This window comes from Martes martes (assembly GCF_963455335.1).
Source record: "Martes martes genome assembly, chromosome: 11".
Taxonomy (NCBI): domain Eukaryota; kingdom Metazoa; phylum Chordata; class Mammalia; order Carnivora; family Mustelidae; genus Martes; species Martes martes.
Window position 1 is genome coordinate 79,917,872 of NC_137899.1, and position 15,849 is coordinate 79,933,720.

Sequence of the window (15,849 nt, forward strand, 5' to 3'; positions counted from 1 at the left end):
ACACAAAGTTGTGACATTGTTACCTCAATCAACTCTACAACATTCTTATCACCCTAAAAAGAAACCCAAAATCATTAGGAGTCAGTCCCACTCTCCCCCAAGCCCCCAGCTCTAGGCAGCCACTAATCTATTTTCTCTAAATATAGATTTGACTATCTGGACAATTTCATATAAGTGAGATCATACCATAATGTGGACTTTTCATCTGGCTTCTTTCACTTAATATAATCTTTTCAAGGTTCCTCCATGTGGTAGCATGTATCAGAACTTCATTTCCCTTTTATTACCATATAATGTTCCATTGTATGGATATGCCACATTTTGTTTATTCATTTATTTGTTGATGGCTTGTTTTGATATTCTGCTATTGTGAATAATGCTGCCATAAACATTTGCTTACAAGTTTTCGTGCGGACGTATGTTTTCATTTTTCTTGGGTATGTACCTAAGGGTGGAATTGCTAGCTCCTATGGTAACTCTATGCTTAACTTTTTGAGGAACTTGTCTTCCCAAGTGGTGCATAATTTTACATTTCCACCAGCAGTTTATGAGGGTTCCAATTTCTCCACGTCCCCACAAACACTTTCTATCATGGTCATTATTAACTCTCCTGGTGAGTATGAAGTGGTATCTCATTATATGTTTGATTTGCATTTCCCTGGTAGCTCATGGTGTTAAACATTTTTCCATATGCTTATTGGTTTTGTATATCTTCTTTGGAGAGCTGTCAATTCACATCCTTAGTCCACTTTTTTAACTGGCCTCTTTGTCTACTTACTAAGCTGCAGTTGTCCTTTATGCAGGTTCCTCCCTTACCTGATTCATGATTTGCAAAAATTTTCTCTCATTCTATGGGTCGTCTTTTTGCTTTCTTAATGGTATCCTTGGAAGCACACAAGTTTTTAATTCTGACAATGATGTGCAATTTATCTATTTTTTTTCCTTCTGTTGCTTGTGCTTTTGGTTTTAATTACTTAAGAAACCACTGCCTAATCCAAGGGCATGACGACTTCCATGTATGATTTCTTAAGTTTTATGGAGTTTGCTCTTATAATTAGGTCTTTGGTCCATTCTGAGTTCATTTTTGTATATGCTGTGAGGAAGGAGTCCAACTTCATCCTTTTGTATGTGGATATTCAGTTGTTCATTTGATGGAAAGACTGTTTTCCTCTATTGAATTGTCTTAGCACCTTTTTCAAAAATCAACTGACCATAACTTTGAGGACTGTTTCTGGACTCACAATCTATTCCTATTTTTTTTTTCATGCTATGGTAAATTGAACTGATTTTTTTCCCCAGTATCACTTTTGTTTCGTTTACTGATATTATATAGAAACATAATCAATTTTGTATATTACTCTTGTGTCCTGCAACTTTGCTGAACTCATGTATTAGTTCTCATGTTTTCTTAAAGTATTCTTTTGGATTTTCTCTGTATGGGATTATACCATCTGCAAATAGAGATAGTTTTATTTCTTCCCTCCAGATCTGGATGTATTGTATTTCATCTTCTTGCCTAACTGCCCTGGCTAGACCCTCTGGTACAAGTTGAGCAGAAGTGCCAACAGCTTCATTTTCTTGTTTCTGATTTCAAGGGGAAATCTTTCGGTCTTTAAGTAAGTTATGATGCTGGCTATGAGTTTTTCATAGATGTTCTTCATCAGGTTGAAAAAGCTCCCTTTATTCCTAGTTTGTTGACTCTTTTTTATTACAACAGGGTGTTAAATTTTGTTAAATGCTTTTTCTGCCCCTAATGAGGTGATCATGTGGACTCTGAATTAATCCTATTTCCTTTTCCAAACACTCAAGAGAAAACTATAAAAAATGTCACTTACTAGCTAAATCATAATTTTACCAAAAAAACGTAAAACAGAATTATTGTAAAGGCTTATAGATGAGTAATCTAAGAGTACCTAACTGAATCAATTTGAAAAATACAAAAATATAACTGTGTGAAAAAATTTTTCGTACTAAAAAGATAAAAGTTTATCTGCTGATCATAGGAAAATATATTCTTATAAGAAAAAAGTTGCACAATAAATTAACATACAGCACAATCATCACTTTTGCATACACATGAAAAAATACATGTAGAATTATTAAAGTTTTCTGGTAATTACTGGCATCTCCTGCTCCAGATGTTTTCATATTAAAATACAGACTTATATTTTAAAAACATCATTGTATTGACTGACTCAAAAAATATCAAGCTTTGTACTTCAAAGTAGCACATTAGCAAGTAGGTTTGTTGCACAAATGTTCAGAGCTATGTTGCCTGGGAAGATAAAAACAAGATATAATTCTTAATTACAGTTTGATTGTGCTCTGTGTTGTATATATAATGCCTTCTGCTTTAATTCTCTCCAATATTGGTCCATAGATGTCCTTTGAAAAGGGCCCCATCAGGCCTTTAGCTTTAATTTCACCTAGAAGAAAATAAATTTGTAGTTACCATTTTAGAGGTATTATTGAGGTTCATTTCCACAGCAGGAGTCTCCCTACCACAAACAGGGAAAGGCGTTAACTGTAGATTGAAAGCAGAGCTGGATTAAGGGATAGTATCAGAATTTATATTTAACTGTATTAACTATTGCCAAAATGATCAGAGAATCAAGTGTAGTAAGAAAGAAAAGTAAACCTCACTTGTCTACCTTATTTGCTGATGCTTTAAAAAAAAAAAAAAAAGGCAAAACACCAACAGAATGAATTAAAACCAATCTGATTACCTGGGCACAGGCTTTTGTCAAGATGACTGAAACAGAAAGTCTGAGTACTTTCCTTAAAGCCCATGATGACCTCACCCCTCATCACCTCTTTACTCTGGTTCCTCAATAACTAAGTTATTCAGTCATTTAATCAATATAAGGTCATTTAATTTGATATTAGCCAATATGCTATTGTAGATACACTTTTTTCAGTATTTCACATTTAGTTGCCTGATGTTGTTACTCCCCTCACATACTCACAAGGGCCAAATGAAGGATTACACTCAGGGGTAATGCTTACTGAAGGTACAGATGACCTTAAGGGGAGAGGGAAGAGTTGAAATTTGAATTCACTTTGTTCAAAATATTTATTGAGTGCTGATAACATACTGAGAAATGAAGATTAAGAAAACATGGTCTGTATTTCTGGGGATCTGGAAGCAAATACCCTCCGCTCTTTTAGTGTTAGCACCCCTAAAATATGAAGGGAAATGAAGGGAAGAAAGGAAGAGTTGCCTGGGGGTCATGTGTGTGGTAGGAGCTTTATGTATTATTTCACTTCAGCATCACAAAAAATAAACTATGAATTAGGATGACAATCCCCATTTTAAAGACAAGGGAGCTCTAGAGCTCAGATACGCTGAGCAACTTGCACTGCACCACGCTGCCATCTTGTGACTGAACTGAGCCCAAAATGGGTATAACTCTAAAACCCATGGCTTTTACTCACCATCAGGTGACCTCCCAGTCAGTCAGTACTTAAACTTCTGAGACAGCTCACTTTTAGTGAACACAAGTCTCATACTCAAGCGTAATTATTTGATATCCAGGCACTGAATGACTTGGGGATGAAGGCAGACAGAGTCAGATCTCCAAAAAAGAACTTACCATCAAGTAACATTTTGGCTGCCATGGCAGTGGGTAACCCCACAGTTTTAGCCATGGCTGAAAAGCCATTGATGTCCCCATAAACCACAAGATCGATAGTTTTATTTTCCAAATGTCCAGAAGGATGTCTGATTCCAAAACTGTCTCTCATCACAATCATATCTTTCTCTCCAGGGCCTTAAAATAAATAAACAGACATTCTTAAATGTCATTATCATTACAACTCCAATATTGAAATTCATCTGCTCCTACCCTTCTGCTCTCGTAAGTTTCTCCTCCCATCATATGTGGTCCTTAGACAATTATCTATACTGCTCTTTAGCCCAAAGGCCAAGAGAAAAACTCAAGAAATGACAACTCTGGCCACGTTCCCTTATCCAGGTTGGTATCACTGTTGCCTGGCTATAGACATGAAAGTGCCCACTCTTCTCCCAAAAATGTCCCTTCAGCATTTTCCTAATGCATTAAAAATATTTATTTGTTCCTTTCCTATATCCCCCAAGTTCATTCTTACTTGATAGTTCTCTTATTCTTCCCTCAGGAAAAATAACCCAAGTGTTCTTTCCCTCCTAGCGTACTTCCCCATCCTTACTGGTTGGCTCCAGCCCTCCCCTCATAGTCACTAGTGGCGCTGACTACTTAGGATGCTGCTTCTGGGATGTGTAGCTAATACCCCACAGCCTACCATAGGAGAGTTTCCTGGCCAAATGCTTGGAGAGGGCATCCACCACAGACTCCGCTTGAGGGACTTGTTCATCCCCAAGTAAGCCCAACCTGAAAAGCACAAGAGGTGGCTGTGTCAAGTCCTACACAAAATCCCACTTGGGAAGAAGAAGGGAGCTCTTTGGATTTTTATCCTGACAGGGAAGAATCACAAGATGACAGTCCAAGTTATAGGACTCTCCTACACTGTAAATAACAGTACAATAGTAATGTTTTAATCTTTAGAATCATCAGACTCCCCCGCCCAAAAGGCAGTGCTCCCAGGAGCTGAACTGACACACTGTAAATCCACACTATTGCAAAACTTCTCATGAGATTAATTTGGAGGTTAGTTCTCCCACATTAGGGAGACCAGCATAATGTGTCACAGCTGTGTGAATGAACATTTTAAAGTAGTTGCAGAAGACTAGGAGAATCTCCTAAGGGAGAGAAAAAGATATCCCATCTTACTTGGGAACTGAGTAGTAAAGTGCCTCAAACTAAGTATTTCCCAAGTTATAACTGCCACTGAAGTTCTCTCTTTATCTACTTTTTATCCCCACAGGAACACAATATGTGGCAATCTTTCTACAACAGGCGAACAACATTAGAGCAGCAAATTAATCAAAGACAGTGTAAAATGTCTGGTTCTATCTTGATCCTTTTTGACTAGAAAGGACTGAAAATCATTGATCTTTGTATTAATATTGAAGGAATTCAGTATTTTGCTCTCTAAGTTGACTGGTGGGTACCTACCATTCAGCGGCCTCCAGCTGGGTGTTGTCTCTTCCTAGTTTCTCAAAGACAGCTTCCTTGAGCACATCATGCTTGGAGGAGGGGGAAATCCCAACCAGATCACAAAGGAGTTCTTTCTGGTCGTAAAAATAGAGATAAAATTCTGAGTTCCTAATAAATAATCAGCTGAGAAATTATCGTATTAAGACATCTGATCACAAAGGCACCTCAAACTTGAACTAAATTAGAAATGACTAGAAATAGTAAACTGTAATACTTACACATACATACACACACGTCTGCACACTCACCCATCAATAAATGATATTCCAAACAGTTTTCAGCAATAAAAATGGGTCATAACATGAAATCAATACTAAACAGGTGGCACCATATTTACCATCACATCCTCTCCATTACTTTTTCACCCATTCTCCCTCACCCTCCAGTAGTCCATTTCGGTCACGATCAAGTGGAAGGGACTCATTGCTACAGTTGCCAGTAGCAACCAGAGTTCTTTTGTAGGTTGAGGAGACGAGAAAGACCTTGCAGATAATAAAACCTCAAAGCAATAACACTTAAGCTATGGTCATAGCTTTTTCTACTTTCTAAATGAGACTTTTTTCCAGGATTTCAGGGGGAAAAGTTATGCTCTTGACTAAGGAAAAACAAACTGGTTCACAGGCCAAATTTGGCTCATCACCTGGTTTTGTTAAGAAAAATTTTATTAGAAGATAGCCATACTCATTTGTTTCTGTATTCGTCTATGGCAGAATTGAGTACAAATGGCTCGTGAAGCCTAATATATTTACAATCTAGTCCTTTACACACACACACACACAAATGTTTGCCAGCCCCTATTCTAAACTGTAGCTACCAAAATACTGCGACCACCCCCTAAGAATACCTATACAAACCCTCCCAATCCAGCTGCCTTGAACTCAGAATTCACTCTATAGATGTTTATTCACTCTTGTCCAACCTGTATATTTATGGAAGGTAAAAAGATTTGGAAGGCTCTCAGATACATGGAAAACTGAATCTAAAGCAATGGCTAGCAAGAATGCCAAAATGAGCAACGCTGATCTTTTTCTCCTTGTGGTAAACTGCTGGCATTTCCACTGGAATACGGGCACAGTGGTTCAAGTTGGATGACCAACTATTAACAGTTAACAGTAGGAGAAGCTCTGCTTTACATTTAATTCCAGGCCTTCAAAGTCCCTTCCGACCTGGTGACTCTAAGATTTTAATGCAACACAAATACGGGCATCCATTCAGTAACTGAAAACTCAAATTACTCATGGCTAAAAATGACCAACAGAGAGAACTGATGGGATCTGGGGATAGGGAGTCCAGTCTGTGATGCCGCCAATAGCTCTTCTGGATTGTCAGTTGTAGGAGGCCCCAGTGTATCTCTTGTCACTGGGTGACCACCGTGGTCGACAAGTGGCAGAGCCCAGAGCCCAAATCCATCTCCTCTCAAGGCTGAGGGAGGGAGCAATCTCGTAGTACAAGCTGCTACAGGAAGTAAGCCCAGTGGGTTAGGCCCATGATCTCCCCATCCTTCCACAACAAGGAAAGATAAGGGGTTTGGGACGGTTAGGGTTTATCTAAGCCACAGGATAGGTACCTCTACTGGTCCGAACCCAAGTGCCAACCTGAGCATTTCTGAAGAACTGCAAACATGTAATTCTGGAGTCACTCACCCAGGTGAGAGGGCTGGCCTCAGGTCGAAGGGCGGGAAATGCATCTCTATTTATAAGACCCAGTTTTACAAATCCATTCAAAGCTTTGGCATACCCCTAAAACAAGAATTATTAAGTAGAATATGAAATATTTCCCTTCAAAGAAAAAAAATTTAGAAGTTTTGTTGAAAAGAGGGACCTGTCCTTTTAATTCATGTAAAAGACGGGCTGAACGTAGTCATCTGACTTGCTTACTGGACACAAACATCTCAGGTTCAGACCAGAATCAAGAGTGTCACAGCAATTCTGCTGCTTTACGTAACAGCTCTTCAAAGACTCGGATCTTTACTTCTGTTTCTGGGCAACATGAGAGAGGTATTCCTGGCAGCAGAAGTGCAAATACTATCCTGTATTATGTACTTCCAGTTCAGCAGAAGAGTATTTAATAGAACAGTTCGCTCTCTTATAATGGAAGAAGGAGCTTGTAAGAACATTATACTCCCCCAAACAGATACGCTATTCTGCTGATTAGGAGCCACTATCCTAATGCATAGACCAGGCAGCGTAAGAGGTAGGAATCAGAGAGCTTCTTCTGAAATCACATCAATGTGAGGGAGGGGAGTCAACTTGTGACCTTGAGAATGGTGAGAGAATCAATTTCTGTTGTTGTAAGCCACATGGTTTGCAGTAATTTGTTAAAACAGCCCTAGGAACTATTACACTGATTGTCTTAAACTGCTCATACTTGTTACTACTCCTTTTTCATTAATCCTTAAATGTGTGGTGGACATTTGTGCTTATGCTCCAAGAATCTACACCCTATTTTGTGGTAAAAACATTTTAGATTTTCGCTGGGGAAAATGATGCTGACTACATCTTCAGTTTTAGGGACATGAAACAAAACACAAAAGCTAATTGGCATTTTTTATCCCACTGACCTCACGGGCTAATGAGACAAAGATGGTATTTTTAACCATACTTTCTCATTCTCACTGGATTTGAACCAAAGAGACTGGGGATGCTGCCACCACTGTGCCACCACATAGAGCCTGGGACTGCGGTCAGCACTCAAAGGAAGAGATAAGAGGCGAAGAGAAACCAAGTCTCCATGAGGTCACCTGACCCCAACCTCACTACACCTGAAGGTGACCCTTCACCTCCCCTGCCCCCGTGGCCCAACTCCCCATTAGTCAAAAGCTCTCTTTTGGCTCAGGCCTTCCTGAGTTGTCTCCTAAAACATTCGCTCAAAAGAGTCCTGAGAAAACAGACTCCAACCTGGTTTATTATCTTATTTTGATTACCAAGATAAATTAAGCGTACATACCACTTACATCAAAACAGGAAACATGTTTCATCTCAAATACAGCTGCTTACCTTGTATCTCAGTGTCCCCCGCAGCAGAGTGTGAGCTGATGGAATGCCATAGATCTCAGCGTATTTTGTACTGTCTCTGTTAGGATAGCCTTCCAAATTCAACCCGGGGAAATAATCCATGGGAGTAACCGCATCAAGAAAGGAGATGCCCCCTGCAACATTCACAACCTGAAGAACAATGAAAAGGCACAATGGGGTTACAACACTGTGCTCCCCTGGGGACTTAACCTGGATTACCTGGATAAAAAATAAATCAACATTTTAAAAGAAAGCAACAGAGGATTTGAGAAAAAAAAGTTAATGAAACTACCATAATTGACATCCCATACTCAAACTATTTCACTAATGATTCAGAAGGCCATGATTCTCCCAAGCTCTAAAATCGGACTTAAATCTGGTTAAGATGGCACTGAATTATGTCCCATTAGGGGTTTGCTTTTAAACAAACAATAAGCTAAAAGAAACAGACACTCATTTAAATAGCTGTGCTCAGGTAACAGTGGCATCCTTACTTCATTCTTCACTTACACACCCCTTTGAATGCTGTCTACTGGGCACCAGTCTTGTACATTTCTGTCACAGCTCACATTAACGGGACGCCTACCACCTATGTGCCAGGATCACACTCATTGTGGAGGAAAGGAGAGTGATGAAGCTGCAATCTCTGTCTTCATCCCTTCCTTCGTTCACTGAACACACATTTACTGAATGTCCACCAAGTGCCAGCCGTGCTGGAGCGAGCACGAGGAGCTCACGGCCTAGACTAGTCAGCCTACAGGCATACGCTGGGGATGGCAGTGGGAGAGACGTCCCCTTACAAGAAAGACGGCACAGGAGCAGACAGCGAAACTCAAAGTTAAGTGCTACCCATGGTCTTACTGCTGCTGAGAAATCAATTCCCAAGCTCTTCTGATTTCTCGGTAATCCTCTGACCCACTCCCTCCCTAATCTCACACTCAAAAGGCACCGAAGCATGTTTTTCCCTTTGAGTCTGATGAAAGGACTAAAATGTTCTTTTGGTGTGTGAGGTTTATGTGATGATGGAAAACATCTTCGTGCGATCAAATCAGGGCTGAGAATCTGGGGGCTGCTGGCAGAACTGGGTTTGTCCCCCCTGCACCACTAGAAACAGCTTCTGACCACGTGTCTGCAGCTGCACAGAACCACCCACAGGAGCCCTGGAGCTTACGTATAGATGGGTTCTGCGAGTGCCTTGTCCTGAGAGAGGAAAAGGAAAGGGCTGTGAAGGTGGCTGCAGGCCCAGGAGGGGTCAGGCCTTGGCATGTCTGCAGTTAAAGGCTTAGATTTGCAGAGCACCAAGCCCCACTACAACTCCAGGAGGGAGAAGCCAAAGGACGCCAGGGACTTCTCATTTAACTTTCTTAGGAAACTCTACTGGACTGCACAGTGAACATTTCCAGAGGGCCCATTTCTGCCCTAGTGCTTTCACACTCATCTCTTCTATCAGAATAGTAAAATTAAAAAAAAAAAATCTAGTAAGAAGGCAAACGTTAACTTTTAGGGTCTCCACACACATCTCACTTCTAGAACTCATGGCAATTCTAAAGTTTGCTTATTTGTTTGTTTTTTACTTATTAGGAAATAGTTTTAAAGAAAAATTCAGTAGAGACTACTATATTCCAGCACCTTACTAATCAGAAATAAATCAGATAGTTCATAAGTTTATCATGAGATCCTTGGAAGAAAAGAGGGAAATATCAGCTGAAGAGTAATGATTCACTTAGAGATTGACAGCTGCCAAAACAACTTGTCCCCCAAATTACTGGGTAATCACTGTCATCTGGCATCAACACAGAGTTCAGCGGTGTATCGTGGGGTTCACGAATAAGCCCTATCCTGTTTAATATTTTATTAATGGTTTGGATGAAGAAAGACATTTATTTATTTGGCAGACAATATGCAGTTTTTTCTGACTCGACAGTGGCTCACTCCCAACACCCACTGTCAGCAGAAACAGTGGCCCATTACCCACTGCGGCCACAGGCTGCTCTAAGTCCAACTCTTCCCACACCCACACGTCTCCCCGCCACTGACTGACAGTAAGCTTGATTGATAAACTGATAAAACATTTAAATACAGGAAATACAGGATTCATTCTGCGCCCGGTGCCTTATATACGTTACCTTTAGTTCACACAAACCCATTTTTCAAAGGCGGAAATTGGGAGTCACCCAGAGGCGGATTTGAACCTGGCCTGACTCCAATGTCCATGTTCTTTCTACTAGACCGTACTGTCCCCCTAACTGTGCTTATTTGTATATCAGTATTTTGAGAAGGCTACTCGTTGACCAGGTGTGGCATTCCAGATCATGACACCAGTGATACACCTGCAAATTGCACTCAAAATGCACTGCAGGCAATGGAGAGCAGCGGCTCTTCCTACAAAGGAGGGCTGGGCGCTGCAGTCCGGGTAGGGGCAGGCAATGGGAAGAAAGCTACAAAACCTATCTCAGAGTTGTGTTTTCAGAGCAAGCAGGACCCGGAGTGTATTTGCTTTACCAGGAGTGGCTTGGGAGAGGAGGCTGAAGGAGATGATGGCAAAGTTCTTGCCACGTCGCTCCTCGGTGCCACCAACGTCCCACAACCCTCGGAGAGGACAGAACTAAAACACGTGGAAGGGAATCTTAGTTGCTAGAAACACCATCAGAAGTTAGAAGTTAAAAATGGTGCCAGTGGCTGGAAAATTCCTGCAAGGATGTAGGACAATGAGCTACATCCTAGATCACGGGCCACAGCCTGAGTTGCTGGAAAAGTTTAAGCCTTCAACTTTAAACAGAAACCAGAGAGGTCACCTGACCCTCCATCATGAGTCCCTGAATCATATGTCTGCTCCGTGGTGGGGGTGATAGCGGCAGGGGGATGGAGGGACAAGAATATAAGAGAAGCTTTAAGAAGTTTAACAATCTGGGTTGGGAGACAGACAGATGCACTTGAATTACTGAGCGAATAATACAGCATCCGGAAGCTTCTTACACACATACAAAGTGTAGGAGTCTGGACAAAAGAATAGTGAATGGGGCTGGAGTGGTCAGGAAAAGCTGCATCCACAAGAGGGAACTTGAGTGGGACCTTGAAAAAAGTATCATTTTAGCAAAGAGAAGCAAAGCATCGTGTTTTCTCTCAGCGTCCTCCGCAGTGTCAGGGAGATGCAAAAAGCATTCCTTTTTTACAAAAGGAGTTTGGGATGAAAGGGAGAAACTTCAAATTCAATACACACAACTTCTGCTGCCTGAAAATAACCTCTTGCTTTTCCTGAGTACTTACCACTATCGATTTCTTTGCATAGCTAATTTCTGCTGGAGACTTACGCCCTGCCAGAGAACCTACTGTTAGGCAGACTGCCATCTATGGGAGCCCAGTGGCCCCGCTGCAAGGACCCCACACAGCCTTATCTTCAGACAAGGAACCCAAAGCTAAGAGAGATTCACAGATGGTTCTAGTGCCACCCAGCTGGTCCTGGTAGAGTTAGAGCACAAAGCCAGGCCCACAGACATCAAAGCCCACACTCTTCCTCCCACACAGGCTGCACTCTGCTGACCCTTCCGTGCTTATCACCTTCTCATTTATATGACTTCCTGAAAATAAGCATTTGCCCAATGGAAGCAAGAATTTTCCCTGCATTCACATGTTAGTGTACACCAAACATGGGCTAGTCTCTTTTTCAAGACAGCAGGTGGTGGAAGGAGCTGCTACACGTGACAGGAGGCAGGCAGTGGATACAAGGATGTGCTTTGCAGAACATCAAGACTGTTCCAGGCCCAAACCTTCATGATTCTTAGAACTGGAGAACTGGGTGGGATATCGGTAGCCACATTACCATCAGGAGTTAGTGCCCAGTGGACCTTTACCATTGCCTGGACTCTGGTGGTGCCACGAGGGATGTCAGCACTTGGACCAGAACTCAGGGGTCCTGGTTCATATCCTGAAACACAAGCATGTCTTTCCAGTATCAGTGTCCTGCCTGTTTGCTAGTGTTTTCACTGCAGCCAGATACAGTCCTCCGGTTGCTAAATCAGCTCTTCTCTGCACATCAGAGAATCGTTTGGGGAGTTTCTGAAGATTCCCAAACCTAGGCAAATCAGCATCTCTGGGGATGGGTCCAATCCTCATTATTTTCTAAACTGCCTGGTGAGTCCAATTTGCAGTTAAGGCTACAATGTACACTCCACGCATCGTAAGCACAGAAGACAATGCTTGAGAAGAATGTTCACTTTGTGTCTTGAGAACTTCTCTCGACTTACTCCTTTGTACACAAAATACGTTTAAATTCAGATACACTGGGAATTTATAATACTGCTGCTTGAATAATCTTTGTAAGACACACAGCTGATCCCATCCTGCACCACTCCCTGTAGGGCTAGGGAGAGGTGAGGTGCCCAGAGCACAAAATTTCAAGAGAAGCCGGCAGTCCAGTTACACGTGTTCTTCGGAGGAATCCTTCCTTACAGCTACGAGCATGAACTAGGAAGGCAAACCGAGTGCGCTCTGGGCCCCACCTGTGCCAACTGTGATCTCTGGGACTGTGGCTGAGTTAGCCATGCTTCCTACTGAGTTAGCCAGGTCACCCACTGGGTGGTCGCATCAAATGCAGTTGGCGCTCAGCAGCAGGGAGGCAGCGTCCCTGCCCAGCCGGCACCTGCTTATCCTCCCAGGCTGAGCACATCTCCTGCTGCCAACTTTCTCCCCCATCCCCGCCAAGGTCACATCAACTGCTCTCTCCTCCGTATCCCGTGGCCCTTTAGCTCCCTCTAGAACTTCTCCCACTGGACCTTAGCCGTTTATCCCAGTGTGTCTTACCTCCCATGAGGTAATCTGGTAAAAGAGAAAACACTTTGGGATTAGTCAGACCTGGGTTTGAATCCCAGCTGAATGAATGAGCCATGGCTTCCTTATCGCAAAATGATGAAAATAACACTGAATTCCAAGGGCTCTTGTATTCTGGCACATAGCAGCTGGGAAAGAAAGTTAGTTTCTTTCCCTGATCCACTAAACCCTCCATTCCAAGAGCCACCCTCATTCCAGCTATGAGTCCTTCGAGGTCAAGGACTTCGTTCAGTGTGACCACCTTTGGTGCCTTGCATTCAGTAGGGACTCAGCACATATTTAGGACCCAGTAAATGTTTGTCTTACTGAAATAAATCACGAGACAACCTGTATTTATACATGCAGACAAGCTGAGAAGGTAATTTTCAAACTGCAGGAACAACTTGGAAGAAGGCGAAGAAGAAAGAATGAGCATAGGCTTTGCTGGGAACAGCAGGCAGACCACACTAACTGGGAACAGACAAGACCCACTGGGAAACACTGGTGGAGGAGAGGACGGACACACAGCCCAGCCAATACCAAAGGCCTTGGTTTCAGGGAGGATGAGTCTGGGCTTTCTGAGACAGTTACTGCAGGTTTGTATCTCTAAAGCTTTGTTGGTAATCCTTTACCTTTCCATTGAGCAGGTAGGTGGCAGGCTGCATTATGTTCATCAGAACTCCCACTGGACTCCAGCTAAATTTGTATCTCAAAGGATTGTCTGAATGTTCAGGGGCTGGAAGCCCACCACAGTAGGAAATGTAAGATTCAATCTGAAAATAAGGGATGAAAGACAATGACAGAAATGGGATAAATGAGGTGAACTTGCTGTGTTTTTTCCCTGACATTTACAAAGGCTTTCAAAAGCCTTTCTTAAAGACTTTAACCCTTCCTTAAAGCCAAACTCCATTTATTAAGTCAGTTATATTTATATATAAAAATATATATACATATATGTGTATATATGCTATATATGTGTGTATATATACATAAAATCTTTAAAAATTTTTTAAATATTTAAAAAAATTTTTTAAATCCACTGGAGATTGTGACTAATATTTTGCTAGTTAAAAATCCAACCATAACAAATAATATAGAGGACAAGGGTAGATGGAGAGGAGAAGGGAGTTGAGGGAAATTGGAAGGGGAGGTGAACCATGAGAGACTATGGACTCTGAAAAACCACCTGAGGGTTTTGAAGGGGCGGGGGGGTGAGAGGTTGGGGGAACCAGGTGGTGGGTATTAGGGAGGGCACAGATTGCATGGAGCACTGGGTGTGGTGAAAAAACAATGAATACTGTTACGCTGAAAATAAATAAAAAATTTAATTTAAAAAATTTTTCCAAAAAAAAAAAATCCAACCATTAATTCAATTCTGCTTGGTCAGTTCCTCCTGACTTTTGTGTTCAAATGATACATTTGATTAAAATTTGATTATATATTTGTAATATGTAGGTATAAATAGTATTAGTAAAGAATTAATACATAATTAATCTTTATATAAAATATAATTCTAATTAACTTGATTCTATATGTGATTGCATACATGTTACATATATATAACCTAAAGTATTTAATCTGACTCATCACATTTTCATATCCAATAGTTCCTTCTCATGTATAAAAGATACTTTATATACCAAAGACTGAAAATATTCCAAAGAACTTTTCCCACTTTTAAAAGTTAAACCTTTATCCATTCATGGATAAAGATGTGGTATATATATACAATGGAATACCACTTAGCCATCCAAAAAAAAAAAAAAAAGAAAAAACAGAAATCTTGCCATTTGCAATGATGTAGATGGAGCTAGAGGGTATTATGTTAAGTGAAACAAGTCAATCAGAGAAAGACAATTATCATATGATCTCACTCATATAGGGCATTTAAGAAACAAAACAGATCATAGGGGAAGAGAGGGAAAAATAAAACAGGACAAAATCAGAAAGGGAGACTAACCATAAGAGACTCTTAACTATAGAATTAAGAGTTTGCTGGGGGGAGGAGGGTGATCGGATGGGGTTGCTAGAGGGGAGGGCGGTGGGGGGATGGGTAACTGGGTGATGGGCATTAAGGAGGGCATGTGATGTAATGAGCACTGGGTATTATATAAAACTGAGGAATCACTGAACTCTACCTCTGAAACTAATAATATACTTTATGTTAATTAACTGAATTTAAATTTTAAAATAATTAAAAATAATAAAAAACAAATCAAGTGGGAAAAAAATAAAAATGACTGTTCTTAAGGCTACTTTAAAGAAGAATTAAAAAATAAAAGTCAAACCTTACTATCTCCAAAAGCTGTCTAAAATCTTTCATTAAAACAAATGTTATAGTAGCATCTATTTCTCTAAAAATCTATTGTTAAGCCTTGGACACAGTTTTACCATACAGATATTTCTGCAGTTAAAGGATTTTACTAGAAACTTCTAGTCAAAGTGTAAGTTAGAATGTGGCAGTTTCCTTAATTAAAATTATGAAGAGACTATTCTGTACACAAAAATTTGGACCTTTTAGTATTTTCCTAAATGGAAAGTATTTAGTATTTTAGAAAGTATCTAGTATTTAGTATTTTCCTAAATGGATCTTTGGGTGTAAATTGGGCTCACCGTGGCTCCCACTTCCTTGGCCTTATCTATAGTTTCCATTGCCAACATATGATCAAGACCAGGGTCCAATCCCAGTTCGCCAATGACTGTGATGCCAGCATCTTCCACACTACAACAGGCAGGAAGGGGAGGGAGAAAAAGTTGGATATAAAATAAAAATAATGCCATGGAGCTACTTTGCTGAAAATGACTTGAAACTTACCTCTTTTCTAGTTCTTTTAGTGCTGGTGTGATGTAGCTTGCAGTGATCATGTTAACTTTGCTTGTGATGCATGCCTTCGCCACAAGAGGATGCAACGCATAAGGCAACAAGCTTAAAAACA

General features: G+C 40.9%; 1 protein-coding gene across 3 annotated transcripts in view; it reads right to left on the bottom strand.

Moving 5' to 3' along the window:
• Positions 1 to 950: 950 nt before the first annotated feature.
• AASS (aminoadipate-semialdehyde synthase) overlaps positions 951 to 15,849 on the bottom strand; it is a gene marked incomplete at its 5' end in the record, with an annotated part of 53,799 nt that continues 38,900 nt past the window's right edge. For all 3 annotated transcript variants that reach the window (XM_080818531.1, XM_080818530.1, XM_080818532.1), the window contains 9 exons: positions 951 to 2,426; positions 3,594 to 3,770; positions 4,279 to 4,367; positions 5,052 to 5,167; positions 6,737 to 6,832; positions 8,090 to 8,257; positions 13,546 to 13,686; positions 15,527 to 15,635; positions 15,729 to 15,839. In XM_080818531.1, coding sequence (XP_080674657.1) covers positions 2,308 to 2,426; positions 3,594 to 3,770; positions 4,279 to 4,367; positions 5,052 to 5,167; positions 6,737 to 6,832; positions 8,090 to 8,257; positions 13,546 to 13,686; positions 15,527 to 15,635; positions 15,729 to 15,839 — 1,126 coding nt within the window. In that variant the 3' untranslated portion in view covers positions 951 to 2,307. The remainder of the gene's footprint in view (positions 2,427 to 3,593; positions 3,771 to 4,278; positions 4,368 to 5,051; positions 5,168 to 6,736; positions 6,833 to 8,089; positions 8,258 to 13,545; positions 13,687 to 15,526; positions 15,636 to 15,728; positions 15,840 to 15,849) is intronic.